Source organism: Phoenix dactylifera, chromosome 4 (assembly GCF_009389715.1).
Source record: "Phoenix dactylifera cultivar Barhee BC4 chromosome 4, palm_55x_up_171113_PBpolish2nd_filt_p, whole genome shotgun sequence".
Taxonomy (NCBI): Eukaryota; Viridiplantae; Streptophyta; class Magnoliopsida; order Arecales; family Arecaceae; genus Phoenix; species Phoenix dactylifera.
Genome location: NC_052395.1, coordinates 18,791,781 through 18,808,199, shown reverse-complemented (window position 1 = coordinate 18,808,199; position 16,419 = coordinate 18,791,781). Strand labels below are relative to the sequence as shown.

Sequence of the window (16,419 nt, the reverse complement as noted above, 5' to 3'; positions counted from 1 at the left end):
ATGCCGGCGACGAGAGGGAGAAGGGGGAACGGGGGAGGAGGGGTTTAAGGGGGGTTTGAGGGGTGTTTTTTTTTTTTTCTTTTCAAAACGAAACGGAGGAGGAGGAAGGGGGGTGTATGAGAAAATTTCAAGGGCAATATGGTAATTACACTAAAGGTTAGTTTGGGTTTTTTTTTTTTTGGTTTTTGGGGGGTGTCCTGAGCAATAGGGGGGGTGTATATAGAACTACCCATCAAAGTCCTATGATGAAGCTATAGAATGACCAAAACAGCCCTATCAACCTGTTATCTATGTGCAATCAGAGACTGGTGAATGCCAAACAAGAATCACACGGTTTAACCAAACGTCATGCATTTGGAATGGCCTTTTTAACTTAAGCAACCCCACCCCAACCCTATGTGCCTCGAACCAAGAAATGAGGAGCCCACATGGTGCAACATGACACGAGTTTGGGTGGAGCTTGACAGCAAAAGAAGTAGCTTTAGAAAAGAATCAACCAAAAGGGACGAGGGAGGTCCAAAAAGTAAAGAGAGAGAGAAAAAAAAAGGTCTAATTCTTGATGATTTCACCCTCCACATGGAAGTTGCCTCTCTCTCCTCACATTATCATAGTATCTCCAAGAAAATACACCCCCCTCGAAGCCCCCTTTATGTACCTGTAGTTCTTTTATATTCATTTCTTTTATTCTGGAATCAGTCCTCTTCTTATTCCCTACCCTTATCGACAAGAGATTGGAGTCACCAGGTAGGGACCCGTAGAGAAAACTATAAAACAAGAAGACAAACAAGCACATATACTTAAAAAATCAACACCATCAGAGCTTGGGGAAGTGCGGACGTAGTGACAAACCCCCAGAATCTACTTATCTTGTGTATCAAACCCCAAAGCCCGTTACAATCATGCCCATTAAAAGCTCTAATCAAAGTGCTAAAAGCCATCTCAAATCCCGTAAGGATTTAGCTTTACAGGAGCTACTTTCATGGGATTCTCTCTTTGGGAGATGGGCTCAAATCATATTTTAATGACTACACTCTGGGGGATGCGTCGGCTTCCCATTCCCGAGCCCAAAGCTTTTTGAGGAGGGAGGGGGTGGCTTGGGTGGAGTGGTGAGCGTGTTCGGGAAATGGGCTTAGGTAAACCATTTTAAAATAAAAAGAAAGAGAGAAAGAGGCAATCATGGGATGGTGGGCCTAAGAAGTAGATCTCCAAATCGCACCTTTAGCTGGTTCAGGGGTGGTCTCTCACTCCTCAGTATCCAAACTTAGGTTCAATCCAACCATCTCTATCTTTTCTTTTATCCCCACAGATGGCAGCCTTGGCGTGGGGATAGCAAGGTGTCAGCTCCTCTTCCTTTGTTTTTTTTTTTTTGTTTGTCGGGCCGGAGGACAAATTTCACATCTGACAATTCTGAAAAGGCCCATCAGGCCCAGCTGTGTTACTTTAGTTTTATCTAAATTGCTTTGCAGCATCACATCACGATCAAGATCAGCAGATCTGATGATCTATGAGACACCCACTGATATATCCTTCTCGTGTCACGATCAATTTGCGTTCTTGGAAATTTGATGTCCGAATGCTAAGAAAGTAACGAAAAATTACTTGTTGTAAATGCTTTGAAGTTTGTATTAAGGTTTAAAAAAAAATCATAAATCTGCCATGCGGTCAGTAGGAAGCACTTGGTCCACAACTCTAGATGCGAGCTCACCGTAATTTAATTAGGAATCATGTTTCTATTTGATATGATTAAAAAATCAAACGTTCCGTAAATCCCTTGGATCGCATTGCTGGGTTCGATGAATCCCAATAAGATCCAGTTTCATAATTTTGGTTTCTTTGCTCGTGCATGTGACGCCACACATTCTTTATACCACATGTACGTTTCAGCTGCGAAATGACCGATAAGTTCCAAATATAGTTTCAGGTGGGACCCAGCACTCACGGGATACATAGCAGCAGATGATGATGCGCGTCCGCCAACCAATCATTTCAACGAAATGATGCAAGAATCATCCAGATCTGATACCAAGACTCTCTTGGAAATCATTTAGTTTGCTGTAAAAAAATTTTGTCATAAAAATATTTTTTTCTAAAACACTGATATCTAAATATGTGACATTTAAAATTATTATTTTTTAATATTTAATTGATCAGGAAAAAAATAATATATTTCAAAATGACTTATATTTGATCGGATATTTATTTTTTTAAAAAATTATTTAAAACACATGTTATATCCTTAGAGAAAGAACTTATTTTATTTTATCAAAAGACTTAAAAGTATATTTTTTAAAAAATAAATCAATTTTCAGCGGCCAGTGAAAATTGGACTTTCTCATTTCTCATATGAATTTTTTTTACTAAAATATAAAAATTTTATTTCTATAAAAATGCTAATTTTCGATCTCTTTTCTTTAAAAACTCTAAATAAATTTTTTTTTTCTTTTTTTGTTGACCGCACTTTTTTTTTTTTTTTTTGTATCTACTGGATCAAATGAATCCTGGTGTAACCAATAGACTGTAGCTAAATTTTTGGCATTTCTTTTCCTTTGTTTTCTTTCTTTGATAACTTAGAGAACAAACAAGCTGCCATTTTACGACGAATTGCTATGCACAAACGGGAGAGAAAAGGCCTTCCTTGATATTAGAAGGCCATACTAGACCTTATTTAGACTATTCAGATTTTTTTAAAAAAAAAAAATCAATGTCTGCCATCAATATTTGAGCAACCTATGCGAAATAACATTCAAGTCCACACTCCCGTTTAAATCCCAATGGAAAAGATGACAATTCTCTGAACAATTTGAAGTTCCAACAATTCCAATCCATAAAATAAAATAGGAAGAGGCTCCACCTATAGCTTTCTCATATGCAATTTTTCATCTCAAGCGACACCACAATAGGAAAGTGGTACAAATGAGACCCACCATGCGCTAGAATATTGTTGTCTTCTACCATCCTTTTCCGAGGAAAAAGATAAGGAGGGAAGCTCTTACATTATTGTAACTTCCCCGGGCCAAAGGCACGGGTCAAGAACCTTAGCTTGTTGTGGGGCAAAGAGCGTAGGGGACACCTAGTTCACGTCCACTCCATATTCAGAACCTAGATTCATCCTTGACGACCTTATCTTTTGTGAAGCCGTTTCATTTTGTTTTTGTTTTCTTTGTTTTGAAAAAAAAGAAACCTTTAGAACACAAAAGCGACTGCCCGGTTAACCTTGCCAAAGGTGGCGGACGCATCCAAATCCCATGCAGAGATACCCACGGCCACTAGACTCGAAACAACATTAACCTGTGCACCCGTGAACCTGTCGTGGATTTCAATTGAAAAAATTTTAAAGGAACGAAATTCTTTCGTACTACAAGTTTTTCGTATTGAATTTACCTATTCCAATTAACTATGGAAAAACAATAATAGTAGTAATAACAGAAAAATTCAAAAAAAAAGGTGATAAAAAGGAAGCCCAACAAAAGAAATGAGGAACCGGCTTAGGTGCAATGATGCTTGATAAGTTGATAAAATGGCTTAGCTTAATACATCTCCATGACCGGTCTAAAACCTGGGATCGACTTCAATCCCAAATAGAGGAGGACAAAGTAGAGAGACAGATTGAAACCTGCGGTCTCTCTGCTTAGGGATCCAATCCCAGACAAGATGCCATTAGAGTGATAGTACCAATTATGCTTCTGTATCATAGAGATGGTTGACAATTTTCTTTGTGGGCATCAAAGACAAACTTTGTCTCCCAACCACATGGCCGCAGGTCTGGAGGCGGGGCATAGCACAGTTCACCACTCTTTGGACGTTCGCCAGCAAAAACAAGCCACGGGACTCACGTTCACTGTGGCTCCCACCTCGATAGCGTTCTAGCCGGATGTGCAGAGAGTCTACGACAGTCAATGATCAAAATTTTCTATTGCATGGCTCTAACGTATTCACCTAGTTAACAAATCATTGGTTACAAAATCAACTAAAGTAACCTTGGCCGCAAGCATGTAGAAAAAGACTACGTTCTCCCATGCATGTACTAAGGCATTTCCGGTTTATCTAAAAATGATACAGCATTACCTGGATATTTTAAACTCGATGGCAGGGATGGAAGCCCAGTTCTCCAAATCTTCTATCGCAACTCTTTTTCACCCTTTCAACGATTGCCCAGAACCGCGGATTCCAAGCTCGTCACCTCTCCTGTACACATTGCAATTATGCAAAAAGGGCTGCACCATGACCTACCACTGGCAATATCTCCAAGCACTGCCGCATCCTCTTATGTCCATTTTCAATCCTAGCAAAATACAAGAAGAGGAAGGTCACATCAGCTATTAATTTATTCCTGACTTAACTAGAACTGCCCTCCTATAAGACAACAACTAAGCTGTCACTTCGATCCTCCATATCATGATAGTTAAAAGAGGCCTACTTAATGGCCCACAGTTTTATTTTACCCTAGGCACCACATCCCCACTCCAAAGTTTGGCTCCACACCACTTTTAATTTAATCGTCCTCTGATTCTTTTGCTAGCTTATGTCGTTAAACTCAAGCCATAGTTGTCTTAATCGTATTGTTTATTATTTTATCTTCTTTTCATCATGAATTTCCCCGGAGTGCAGAAACCAAATGAATAGTTTGTCTTTCCTTTATTTGTGAATCTTCATAAATGGTCCTTCATCGCTTCCATATCCTCATTTTTATTTAATTTTAGCTTCATAATTATACAACTGAATCCACTCTTAACCCAATTCCTACTTGGGCGACTGAAAAGAGGTATCAAGAACCCACTCACCAGCATAAATAACAATCCAAGTAACCTGAAACTTGGTCTGACCTGGCAGTCCTAGATGTGCATAAATGCCCTACATTACTATAGTTCCATGCAACTGTAACATCTTCCATACTGCACGAGGGAATGTAACACTTCCATATTTCAAGTGCTTTCTATCAGCAGAGCACTATAAATGAATTACGATTACCAACAACCTGCAAACGATCCATAAAAAGTCACCTTCACAAATCTTTAAACTTTCTCATTCATTGCCTCTCAAATACTACACTCTTCAGTTAGCAAAGACTTCAGACACAGGAATTTAAGAATCAAGATAAACGTCAGGCATCAATAGTTATGATGTCAGCAGATACTTAAACAAGAACTGGTTCCACGATACTTGAACTGATCTACCGAGCATGACAAAGCTATCAACCTTTGAATTCCAACGTCTCACACTTTTCATAGTTTGTTTGTGAAGGACAAGAAATCATCATATTGACTTTTCTAATGAAGAAGCAAGGAAAAGATTGGCCTTAGAAGCACAAGGCTTTGCAACGTGGCAAAGTTCTGCGCAACAAAGTTCTGTTTCCACTATATATACTAACGCGAAAAAAAAACATAGGTGAAGCAAAATAAGTAAACTCACAAGATATTATAAGTATGCTAAAACAATTAATGACAACCAAAAACAGAATACAATCTGCTTTGTTTTAGCCAGTCCCATTCTCAATCTAACAATGAGAGGGCCATGGAAAGTAATCAAATGAAACAATATTAGTCAAAATTTTCTTGACAAGAATCTCGACATATGATAGTGAGGTGCAAGAGATCAAGATACATAACTTAGGCACTCTATACAATTTCTGGATCCCAAGAATGTACACTTCACAAAACAATATATATATTTTTTTCCATATGTTTATTTTCAATGTCAAAATTGTTTATGAGAAAAAGTAATCAATGGGTTGCGCCCAGTCCTCCTTGAGTAATAATGTTTTTAGTGTCTGCATAATGTCGAAGTCAGGATCTAGCTTGCGCTGCCAGCCCTACAAAGATATCACTAAAAAATGTCACAGATCTTTTACTTGCATGCACGAATATATGCACTTGCTTTGAAAGTCAAAAGACTCGAAACCATAACTATTGATCAATTAAAAATGAATATCAAGGTATTTTGTGCAACACATAAAACCATAGCAAAATGAGACAATAAAATCAAGGCAGCCTCTCCAATTAGATTTTTTTTTTTTTTTTTGCCCATTCTTGTAAAATCAGCTTCAGCGACTACACGAATGCTAACAAACCTCATCCAACGAGGCCCGAGTTTGAAGATTTTTTATACGCATCCAATTGACACAGAGTACCATGCATGGAGAGTAAAATCCAGAATGTAGTTGGTATTATCTACTATAGAGGAAGGTTGCCAGATTGTTGGACACTCTTATGAGCTACCTAGCTCTCGACCTACATATCATACATCAATAAAACAAAGTCTAGAAAATTTGCTAACAATGGATCTGAAACGAGAACATTTCCCTCGTGCCCATTTTCAGTTTTGCAGACTTTGCAATATGAAATAAAATCACATTATTTTGACAACGAACCCAAATAACTAGACAGTAAAAAAGCACCTAACCTCACTCAAGTGAAAGATGGCTTACTGCAGGGACAACCTTGTCACAACAAGTGATCCTTTCCATACTGCAATATGCCAGTGGAATATTCAACCTAAAGTTAAGATTCCATGACAGCAGAGAATTCTATGCAGTTCAGAATATCAACCATCCATTATGCCTGTCCAATCTTATGATACACATCATGTATGATTTCCTTTACCACAGCTTTTTCCAGGCAAATATACCTTCTTTCAAGTTGCAGACATGGTGACCCTTCATGTTACTATATCTGGTAAAACCTAGAGACTTGAAAGAAAGAATATTAAGTGTTATTACTACATCTGATAAAACCTAAAGAACTGGTAAAACCTAGCAGCTTAATTTTGCAACTTAGATAAATTCGAAGAATCCGATAGCCAAACAGAGTTAACTCAGTGAGATATTCTGTAAACCTTCACAAACAGCAACGACCTCTGACTCAGTTCTTTCATGAAATCCGGTAAAGATGATCTCTCCCTTTCCTCCTGATCATCATTCACTTCCTGATTATTCAGGAATGGAAGTGGGAATACGTGGCAAAAGACAACTCTACCACTTTAATCTGAACAGAGAAATCTTTGGAATTAGATTTTGCGGTTTCTGATGCATTGCTAAGAATATCATGACTAACAAGACCTGCTCCCTTCAAGGCTGTGCTTTTAGTCTATACTTCCGTATACATGATAGAACTTAAATCAACTTGATCATTAATTTATTCACATTGCATACCATGTCCATATCCAATACACGTTAGAATAGATAGTGATATGCATTGGATACCGCTAAGGTACATTTTACGCACTTATGCAAGCACCCTTTAAAAACAAAAATGATCCGATACTTCTCAGATAGGTTTCAAATACTTTACACATATGTTTATTGCTTGCTTAATTCATGTCATGCTTCACAATTCTCTATAGTCAAGTTGTCCAAATTGATACTCAATTCCTAGAACACCAAATGTCCTTTGAGAATATAACATCTAAAGCTCAAATAGTTCATATTAATTCATTGCTTTGTCACAACACATGACCATATAACAAGATAGGATCTAGTAAAACTAAAACAAAACATACTGTTTTTACTGTCTCCAGAATAAATCATCATGAATATGTTTTAGTACTTCAGAAATAAAATCATAAATGTTCTATGTGCAAGGATGTTCAGAACATCATTAAACACATTCTTCAACTATTCCTTCAAAAGATTCTTTGTTTTGAATATTACAATCTTCAGCTTTATGTCCTTCACATCTTTTAACATTGGATTTTGGAGCTTTGGGGCATTGCCTGCTTTTTATTGATGCATAATAACCTGACTTACAGGTGTCTTGAACCTATACTACTTCCCAAATGATCTGGGCATCCAGTCATTGATTTCCAACTAGTTATGTCAGATTAAGGCTCCCACTAGCCATGGTTTAGCTCTCCAGGTATCTTGTTGTAGTTCAAGTTTTCAAACATTTGAAAATTCATATTCTCTTACCTGATGTGTTTAGGTTTCTAGCGCGTTAACACAAATGAACCTGCACCATGTCAGTGAGTTGACTCCTGACTTGACCTGATCCACATAACAAAAGAATGCATGGGCCACCTGAATCTGATGAACCAAGCTACCCATCTAACATAACCAGTTTGGTTTAGGACTGTTGCTATCTCAACTAATTGGCTACAACTTACAGACACAATAAACTTTTAGCTAGATGGTCAGACGCAAAGACAGAGAAGGGAACTAATAGCTTGAATGTTGGATGTTTGCATTGGGTAGTTTACCTGCCATAACTAATACCTAGGTTGTTGGATTTCTATTCAACTGACAAGATTGTAGATTTTAGAAAGAAAAAAAAGATAATAAGGAATGAAGAAGGTGAATGATGAAATATCTCCAGAATTTGGCGTGATTTTAGAACCAGAACAATTATGAGAACTATCCAAACTAGCCAAGTTGTCTATTACAGTAATCCTACTGGATGACTGTTCTTATTAGATTTCAGATCAGATTGCCAGATCGAACCAACAATTTTTGTCAGCAACTAACATCCTCTGGCCATCCATATATAAAACAATTCAGCCCTTGCATTAGAGAAAATGATCCGTTAAACTTGATAAATACATGTAATCGATAAATGCAGAAGAGTTGATTCACCATTGTCCTGTAAGATAGGCATGTCTGTCTTTCTTTTTCCTTCACCTCTTATCAACAAATCAAGATTTACCAGCCACGCTGGACTTCATGAGTAAACATATCATGCTTTATTTTTCTTTGACACTAAAGCAATATCTTGGTAATTTGTCCCAAGCAGGGCTTCATAGACATATGATATTCATATAACAGACATCACATTTTGCAAATATTTTATATTATTTAGCTTCTTATAGTCTGCAATTTGAAATAATATTAACATATCTTAATATCCATTCACTTAGAATGCAACTTACAAACCAAAGTTGGCTAAACATTGTTAGATTGGTAATACAGAATTAGTAGTAGTCCGATAGAGCATGGTTGAAATATTTCAACAACAGGTACATAAACCAGATTAACAGGTGAAACTCATTTTACAGGGACTTTGAGAGAGGCAAGAATCAAGAACTAGTGCATTCCATATCTACTATAGAAAGTTGAAATTGGAGAATCTCATGCATAATTTTTACTTGTTCACCAACACACAGAATTATAAAGATGGGTGTCTTTGATTTCTGTTACAAGCAAGAAAATTTACCTGCAGAACTAATATAGTCACAAGCACAGTGCAAACATTGCCATCGATATTGACTTTGTGCCGCCGAACTTGTTCAAGCAAGTGCTGCATGCATTCAACAGGGTGAAAGATGTCAGCTTCAGGAGTGCCCCAAAAAGTGAATGTCCTGTCCAACTCCTGTTAGAAGCAAATTAGATGATAAATATCAAAGAAAAGTCATGGCTGTAGAGAAGCAATTTATCCTCTCAGGACATAACATTGCTATAACTTGGACAGAATTTGAGTTTAACATGACACCACCAAATGGACTGAAATTCTCTGTTATCAACCCTCCTTATCTCTTTAAAGCATATAACATATACATTTTATGAACTCCATTATTAACATGGTACCACGGAGTGAACTGAAATTTTCTGTCATGAATCCTCCTTATTTCTCAAGAACATAATGTATTATATTTTATGGGTTCCACCACCTTGGACTTTATAGTATCATACCTTGTCTTTTCGCTCCTAGTGGGCCAGTTGTACCTATAAATCTACTTTTGTAGACCAACATAACCATAGTAATTACCATGATACAAGCATTTCAAACTAGTAATGCATTAGATAAAAAAACCTACTTATACAGGCCAATCTAGTGTCTACCTCACTTCTATATATATTCCGTTCGTTTTCACTGCATCACTCTTTTGCTTTCTCTTCTAAGCCTTCCTCTACCCATACTGCCTAACATTACGGAGTAGAAAAAAGCATTCACCATGCAAACAATATATTCTCAAATCTGTTCCCTGACATGTTTGCCTTATACTTAATCCATAATTTAGTGTTGTCCCTGCTGTTTAGTAATTCATATACCTGGTTCTCAATTTATATAGAGCTTGACCTATTATATAGATCAGGAAAGGCCAAAAGCTCTCTCTCTCTGAGTGCACGCATATGGGCATGTTTGGTGTTTTTTTCCTTTGTGCGACCCCAGCAGAGGAGAAGAGAAGAGAGAGAGGGGGGCTGTTCTTTATCATCTTTAATGAACGATCATCAAATGCGACACAACAGGTAAAAATCAGAAAGAGATACAAGCACTGCATAGGATTAAGATACTCTAATGCTGATGTAGTTTTCAGTAGCAACTTATGTTTAGTCCATATTCCAAGCATCAGAGATATATCTTGGAACACATCAGGATGCATCTCAACTATTTTTGCCACTGACAAAAAGCAATTTGAAATTCTTCCAAGTCTTGTAACTATTTCATTAAACTTTTTAATGCTCAAAACTTCAGGTTGACTTGTCAACACACACCACGAGTATAGAGGTAAAACTCAGAAAAGACATGGTCGGTAGAACCATTCCGAACTAGGCGGTTCGGGGCGTACCGAGTCATACCGGCGGTGGATCGGCACGATTCCGACAACGGAAATGAAATCCGACGACAAAAGGGGAGAAGGAGAAGAAAAGAGAGAGCGAGTGCAGGAAGGAGGGGGAGGAAGAGAAAGGAAGAAAGAGGGAGGTGGAGGCCGGCCAGCGGGCCACACGGAGGCCAGAAAGCCACGCAGAGAAGGCGAAGGAGGGTTCCGCAGCCAAGTCTCCTTGTTAATTTTGCAATATTTAAGTGAAGTCGGCAAGTGATTTGCCGATTCACTTAAAAGTCGCAAAATAAAAAAAAGGGGTCGGACCCTATTTAAAACAAAACAGGGAACCTGGCCGCGGAGCCCTCCTCCGGCCGGGTCGTCGTTCCTCCGCCAGCCTCTGCCACCCTCCTCTTTCCCTCCCACTCTCCCCCTTCTCTCTCTTTTTCTCTCTCCCATTCACCCTCTCCCTCGTCTCCTCTACGGTGTCGATATGGGACCGGCACGGAACAATATGGAAGCGTACCGACCCGTGCCACCGGGCAACCGATCCGAGCCCCAGTTCTGGTACAGCAGACCTTGGAAAGAGATATAAGATATGCATAGAACTAAAAGATACAAATGTAGTCTTAAGAATAGACTAGTCAATATTCCAGTCCTCAGATATATCTAAGAACACCAGCATGCACGCCAACTATTAATGACACTGGTAAAAAGCCTTCTTTAATCCTTCCGAGCCTTGTAACTTTCTCATGGAACTGTTAATGTTCAAACTGACTTGTCAACACATTAAACTTTTAGAAAGAAAATGCTATATGTATGTTAACAGCTAATAATTAAAGCATCATTGACTTGCTAACAAGCAGTGAAACCATTATCAATAGGTAGCCATACAGAAATAATTAGCCAACCATCTAAACCACCTATGCCCAAGATACTTCCAAAAGTGTTAGAAGACAATGGTTTGTTTGCCAAGTCTATGACCATAAAAGAAGCTTTTGTCTTATTCATTACATTAAGATAATTCTTGGCATAGTCCTCGAGCATATGGTCCCAGGCATGACAATAGCGGCACCCCATAGAGGGTTGTGCGCATAAAATAGCCTTCTAAATTTAAATATTTGTCTTTTGTTTTCAAGACCAATGTACATCTTCTTTTTCTGTCATAGTCCACTATTTTGTATGGCAGTTTATGTAGATATATTTATGCACAAAACAGAGAGCAAACGAGTATTTGTTATTCAAGTGCATATCCTTTTGGTTTCAATTTTCTCTTAAATCTCTTTGTTATATCATCAAAGAAGTTCCTATTGTTTTCTATCAAAATTGCCCCTAGCAGAGACCTCATGAACAATCACCATCTTCTACCATATTTGTTCTGACAACATTTCTGAACACTATCATCCTTAGCTGCTCCAGCATATGCTCCAAATCCACCTATATCTTTTGAACACTATTTACTTTACTAATACTTGACCCAATCAAGCAAGGGCCAGCTCTGAACTGGACCAGCACAAGCATCCTTCACCCACTATTCCCACTATCACTTGCCACTGACATACAATCAACAAACACTGGCCATGATCATTGCACAACAGCCCCATCATCAATGTCATACTTACCACAGCCAACACCGCCAACGAAAGTGCACTAACACTACCAACCCTTAAGCATAAAATATGTCATCAAACTTTTCTCAATCCAGATAACTGCTTCCCTCCTTGTTTGTTCTGTCACCTCCAACTGAAAGCAAGAAAAGATTTATCGTCCCCCCCGTTGAGTCTCATTTCTGTTTCCCTTCCCTCCTTGTTTGTTCCCTTCCCTCGGGAGGCAAGCCTACCATTGATCACCACCAACAAGAGGCACCGCCATAGCCATTGATGCCCCCAGAATCTACACCTTATGGTTACCACTACTATCACCACTACAAAACTGACAACCACCATCATCAATCTAATGCACAGAGAACTTCTGAACATTTGGCAAAATTCATAGATTGAAAAGCTGTCATTTTAGATCAAACATTCTTAACTAATAATATAAATAGTATTAAAATTCAAATGCTTCTAGAAGATTATGAATTCATATTGAGAAGAAAAAAAATACAGAATTAAATAAATTTGCACTTCTGTGAAAATTAGCTTCTAAAAACTGACACTTCACCTCAATAAAGACCTCTGGATTTGGGCAACTTTGTCTTTTTGATAATCTCAGCGTGCATTCTGCAGCAGTATGACCATCTCGTAAAGCTACGGCCTTGAAGAACTCCAGTAGATTAGCACGGTCAGTTTTAGAAAGCTCAGCAGTCATGCCTACATCAAGGAAAATGATGTGCGGTCTGGCTCTAAAGAGCTTTTTCCTTGAGCGCTTGCTCTGAGGTACTCGAACAAGGATGTTCCCAGGATGCATATCTGCGTGAATAAAATTATCCACCTAACAAGAAGGGAATTAAAAAAGGACTTAGGAACTCATGATCCTGCTACCATAGCCAGATGGTAAAAGAACTGCAACATATGCATCTCGGGTCTCTGCATCATGTGAGGTTTGAAAGATGCCATGTCAATGTGTACATATTATTTGAGTTACATTCTACTAAGAGAACTGTCCTAATGCATATGTGCAAAGTGAAAACTGTAAAATAGGAAAGTGTGATTCCCCTTAGAAAATCTAACAGGCCTGTTTGGATGCCTACGGCCCATGTCTATAAGATAGCCCCACATGGGCTGTTAACGAGAAGTATATAGACAGCGAGAGAAAGGATAACTGCAATCGGAAAAGGTCCATATTGCACATCCTGGGAAAACAAGGATGCTGGATTCCTTTTAAAAGGCAATTTCTGCCATCCAAGGGGCATGGGCTGTTGGCATCCAAGAAACATTGTTGAGTAGTCTTCTAATCCTGCCACCAAATGATAATGTATACTTGATATTTACTTTCGTTAAACATGCTCTATTACATGCAGTCGGCTCCTGTTAAACTCAAGGATGTTATACTGATGAGATTAAATTATAAAAATAATCCAGATATCATATAACAGAGTAACTTAACATACCACAAGCATCTTTAGGAGTGCATGTGTACCAATGTGTGCAAGATCTCTTTTAATTTGTGTATTTCCTTCAAACTCATCAACATAGTGGGAAACACTTTCTCCTTGCTCAAATGTCTCCACAAGAACAGAAGGATGGACGAGTGGATAAAGAGGCCTTGGGAAAGAAACATCCTTCCAGTTGCGGAAATTGTAGATAAAACGACCCAGATGAGCAGCTTCCCTCGAAAGATCGACTTGAGACATCATGAAAACGGCAAACTGGCGTGCACTTTCATCCAGCCTCAACCAGCTCAATCCAGGAATGAAGTTTGAAATTTTGGCAACAAGATTAATTATCACAAAATCTCTCTTAATCGATTCACCAACACCAGGATGCCTAACCTTCACTGCAACTTCGACAGGTTTCCTCAACCGCTGACGAGGATATCGAAATCTTAAAGAAGCTCGATGTACCTGGGCAATGCTTCCAGATGCTACAGGTGTCTCCTCAAAGTTCTCAAAAATCTCAGAGAGTTTACGGCCAAATGCCTTCTCAATGGTAACTTTACTATAGGCAAAGCTATGTGCAGGTGCTTTTGTATGAAGTTTCGTAAGCTCCATGCATAAATCATTTGGGAAAAGATCTGGTCGTGTCGCTGCCCACTGGCCCCATTTTATAAATGCTGGCCCTGCTTTTTCTAGAGTACGATGAACAAGTTGAAGCCATGCCTTCCTGAACTGAATGCCAAAACTATCTGCAAATGGAGCTAGTATAATGGCAGGAGAGAACAAAATCACCAAATATACTGCTCTGCAGATCAAAATTATCCCCTCTAAAATTGAGTAAACAACCAAGGAGAAGTAAACACGCCCATCTTCTGCTCTCATGTGCAGACCATCCCTTGTTGGGAAATATCCCCCGTCTGCAAAGGTCCTCTGAGCCCATGCTAGCTCCCCAAAAGTTAGTGCAAGAATACCAGGGACCACTTGGAACCTAGTGAAAGAAAGGCTCACAGCACAAGCTATCCTACTTAAGGGCGGGAATGTTGGGCCACTATAAGAACAGATAAGACTAAGCCTCTTCCAAACCAATTGAGCATGATGTGTCATAGAAGAATTTCTTGCTGAAAGAGAATAGAAGCTCTTTGCACAGTTACTCTGGTACACATTCTCCCTGATAAATTTGTGTCCGCCAAACATGCGATGCCCTCTACTGGTAACCTTATCATGTAAGAACATTCTGCACAAGGAGGAAGGTATCCCATTTTCAGCAAGTGACCCATAACCCCTTACTACTGAGTGGCCGAATTTTTTGTTGGATTGGAAAAAAAACCCAGCCCTCCTATTCTTTCCAAATGCCCGTAACCTGCACAATAAAGAAGGTTGCAAGTTGCCATTTCAAGAAATTGCACAAATATAAACTTCTATTCTCTAGTTTCTCTAAAACGTTTCAGTCATTTGCTGTTAATAGCAGCACTTCCACATTAAGACCATCATTTGCATTACAAATTAACACAGGAACCTTTTTTTTTTTTTTGATGTAAACACAGGAACCTTTTGAAAACAAAATAAGGCATATATGCATGCAAAACGCAATAAAATAACTTGTTATCAAGGAATTTTGACCAAAAGAAGAAAGGAAAAGAAAAAAAAAAGATTCACGTTGCTAGAATAATGAATGAGATTAATGATGTAAATTCACACTCAAAATAACTGCGACATATACAGAAAATTCAATTTCATATTGCATCAAGAAACCCAAAATCGAAGAAAAATTCCACTTTTCCGTCACAAATCATAACAGTGCAGCGCAAAATTGCAGGAAAAAGAAAGAAAGAAAAAGAGATCAAAACCAACTGGAACAGATTCACTCACCTTCCGTGAATTGCCAAGAGGCGGAGCATCGGCATCCCTCATAACCAATTCAACCCACAGAATATAAACAAAAAACCCATCAAAGAACCAGGAAAACCTATGAGATCAAGAAATTTGAAGGCAAAGGAAGCTGCCGAATCCCTCGCCCTTCCTTCGCCCTAGGGTTTCTAAGAATTCAGAGGAGAAGAGGGAGGCGGGATTTCAAATGCCGAGGCCAGCGATCACGCGGTCGAAGTCGGCCGCAACACCGTGCCGAAGGCTGGACCGACTAATGGGAATAGTCGAAAGAGAATAGGGTATATGAAGGGGTTTATTCCTGGCGCCCAAGAAACCAGACTGGTCAACGCCCCTCCACTGAACCGACATATATTCTCGTTGTCCCGCGGACCATCGTAACGCTGGTCTCGGCGGAGAGTGACGGCAAGCAGCCTTTCTTGAACACTGAAGTCGGCGATTTAATTTGTTCAAAAAATTATCTGTTTTCTACTAAGGTTGACCGTTGGGTTAATGTTTTTTTTTTTTTTGCTAAGACGAGTGGATCGAGTACGGATACACCTAATAAAATCGAAAAATAAAATACCTCAGAGTGTCAAAGGTAACTCCCCATCTCCAGCCCATAGGGTACTACCAGAGTGACTGGCTACATAAGCAGCCATCCAGTCCGCAGCCCTATTAACTTCATGGAACACATACTTAGCCTGAAAGACCCCTCCAGCCCCCACCATTGCTCAGATATTTCGGAGCAAAGGGTGGACACTACCACTTGCCCCCTCCGGACCCAACTGATGACCGTGGCCGAATCCCCCTTCAGAACGATGGAACTGGCCCGTAAAACATACCGGGCGTAACAAAGGCCCACCTAAGCGGACCTCAGCTCCACACTTGGAACCGATATGTCAAAGAGTTGACTGCCTCCTGCAGCCACAATCCTGGCAGACGGTCCTGAAGTGTTGTTTTTTTTTTCTGGGATATGATGGTTAGAACCATGGCTATTGACTTGAAAAGTCATAAGTGAGTTTTTTCATAAATATTGATTGTCTATTAGT

At 39.1% G+C, this 16,419-nt stretch overlaps 1 protein-coding gene across 3 annotated transcripts; it reads right to left on the bottom strand.

Annotated features, from left to right (window-relative positions):
• Positions 1-5,508: 5,508 nt before the first annotated feature.
• LOC103711223 (probable serine/threonine-protein kinase abkC) lies at positions 5,509-15,662 on the bottom strand. Of its 3 annotated transcripts, none has more exons than XM_039125771.1 (5): positions 15,374-15,662; positions 13,520-14,864; positions 12,631-12,900; positions 9,141-9,296; positions 5,509-5,809 (listed from the first exon to the last, which is right to left on the bottom strand). In XM_039125771.1, exons 1-5 carry the CDS (start codon positions 15,406-15,408, stop codon positions 5,705-5,707), a joined length of 1,911 nt encoding a protein of 636 aa, XP_038981699.1. In that variant the 5' UTR covers positions 15,409-15,662; the 3' UTR covers positions 5,509-5,704. The 3 variants fall into 3 exon arrangements, with proteins under 3 accessions (XP_038981699.1, XP_038981700.1, XP_038981701.1); XM_039125772.1 differs by having other exon boundaries at positions 9,141-9,224; XM_039125773.1 differs by having other exon boundaries at positions 5,783-5,823.
• Positions 15,663-16,419: the final 757 nt, after the last annotated feature.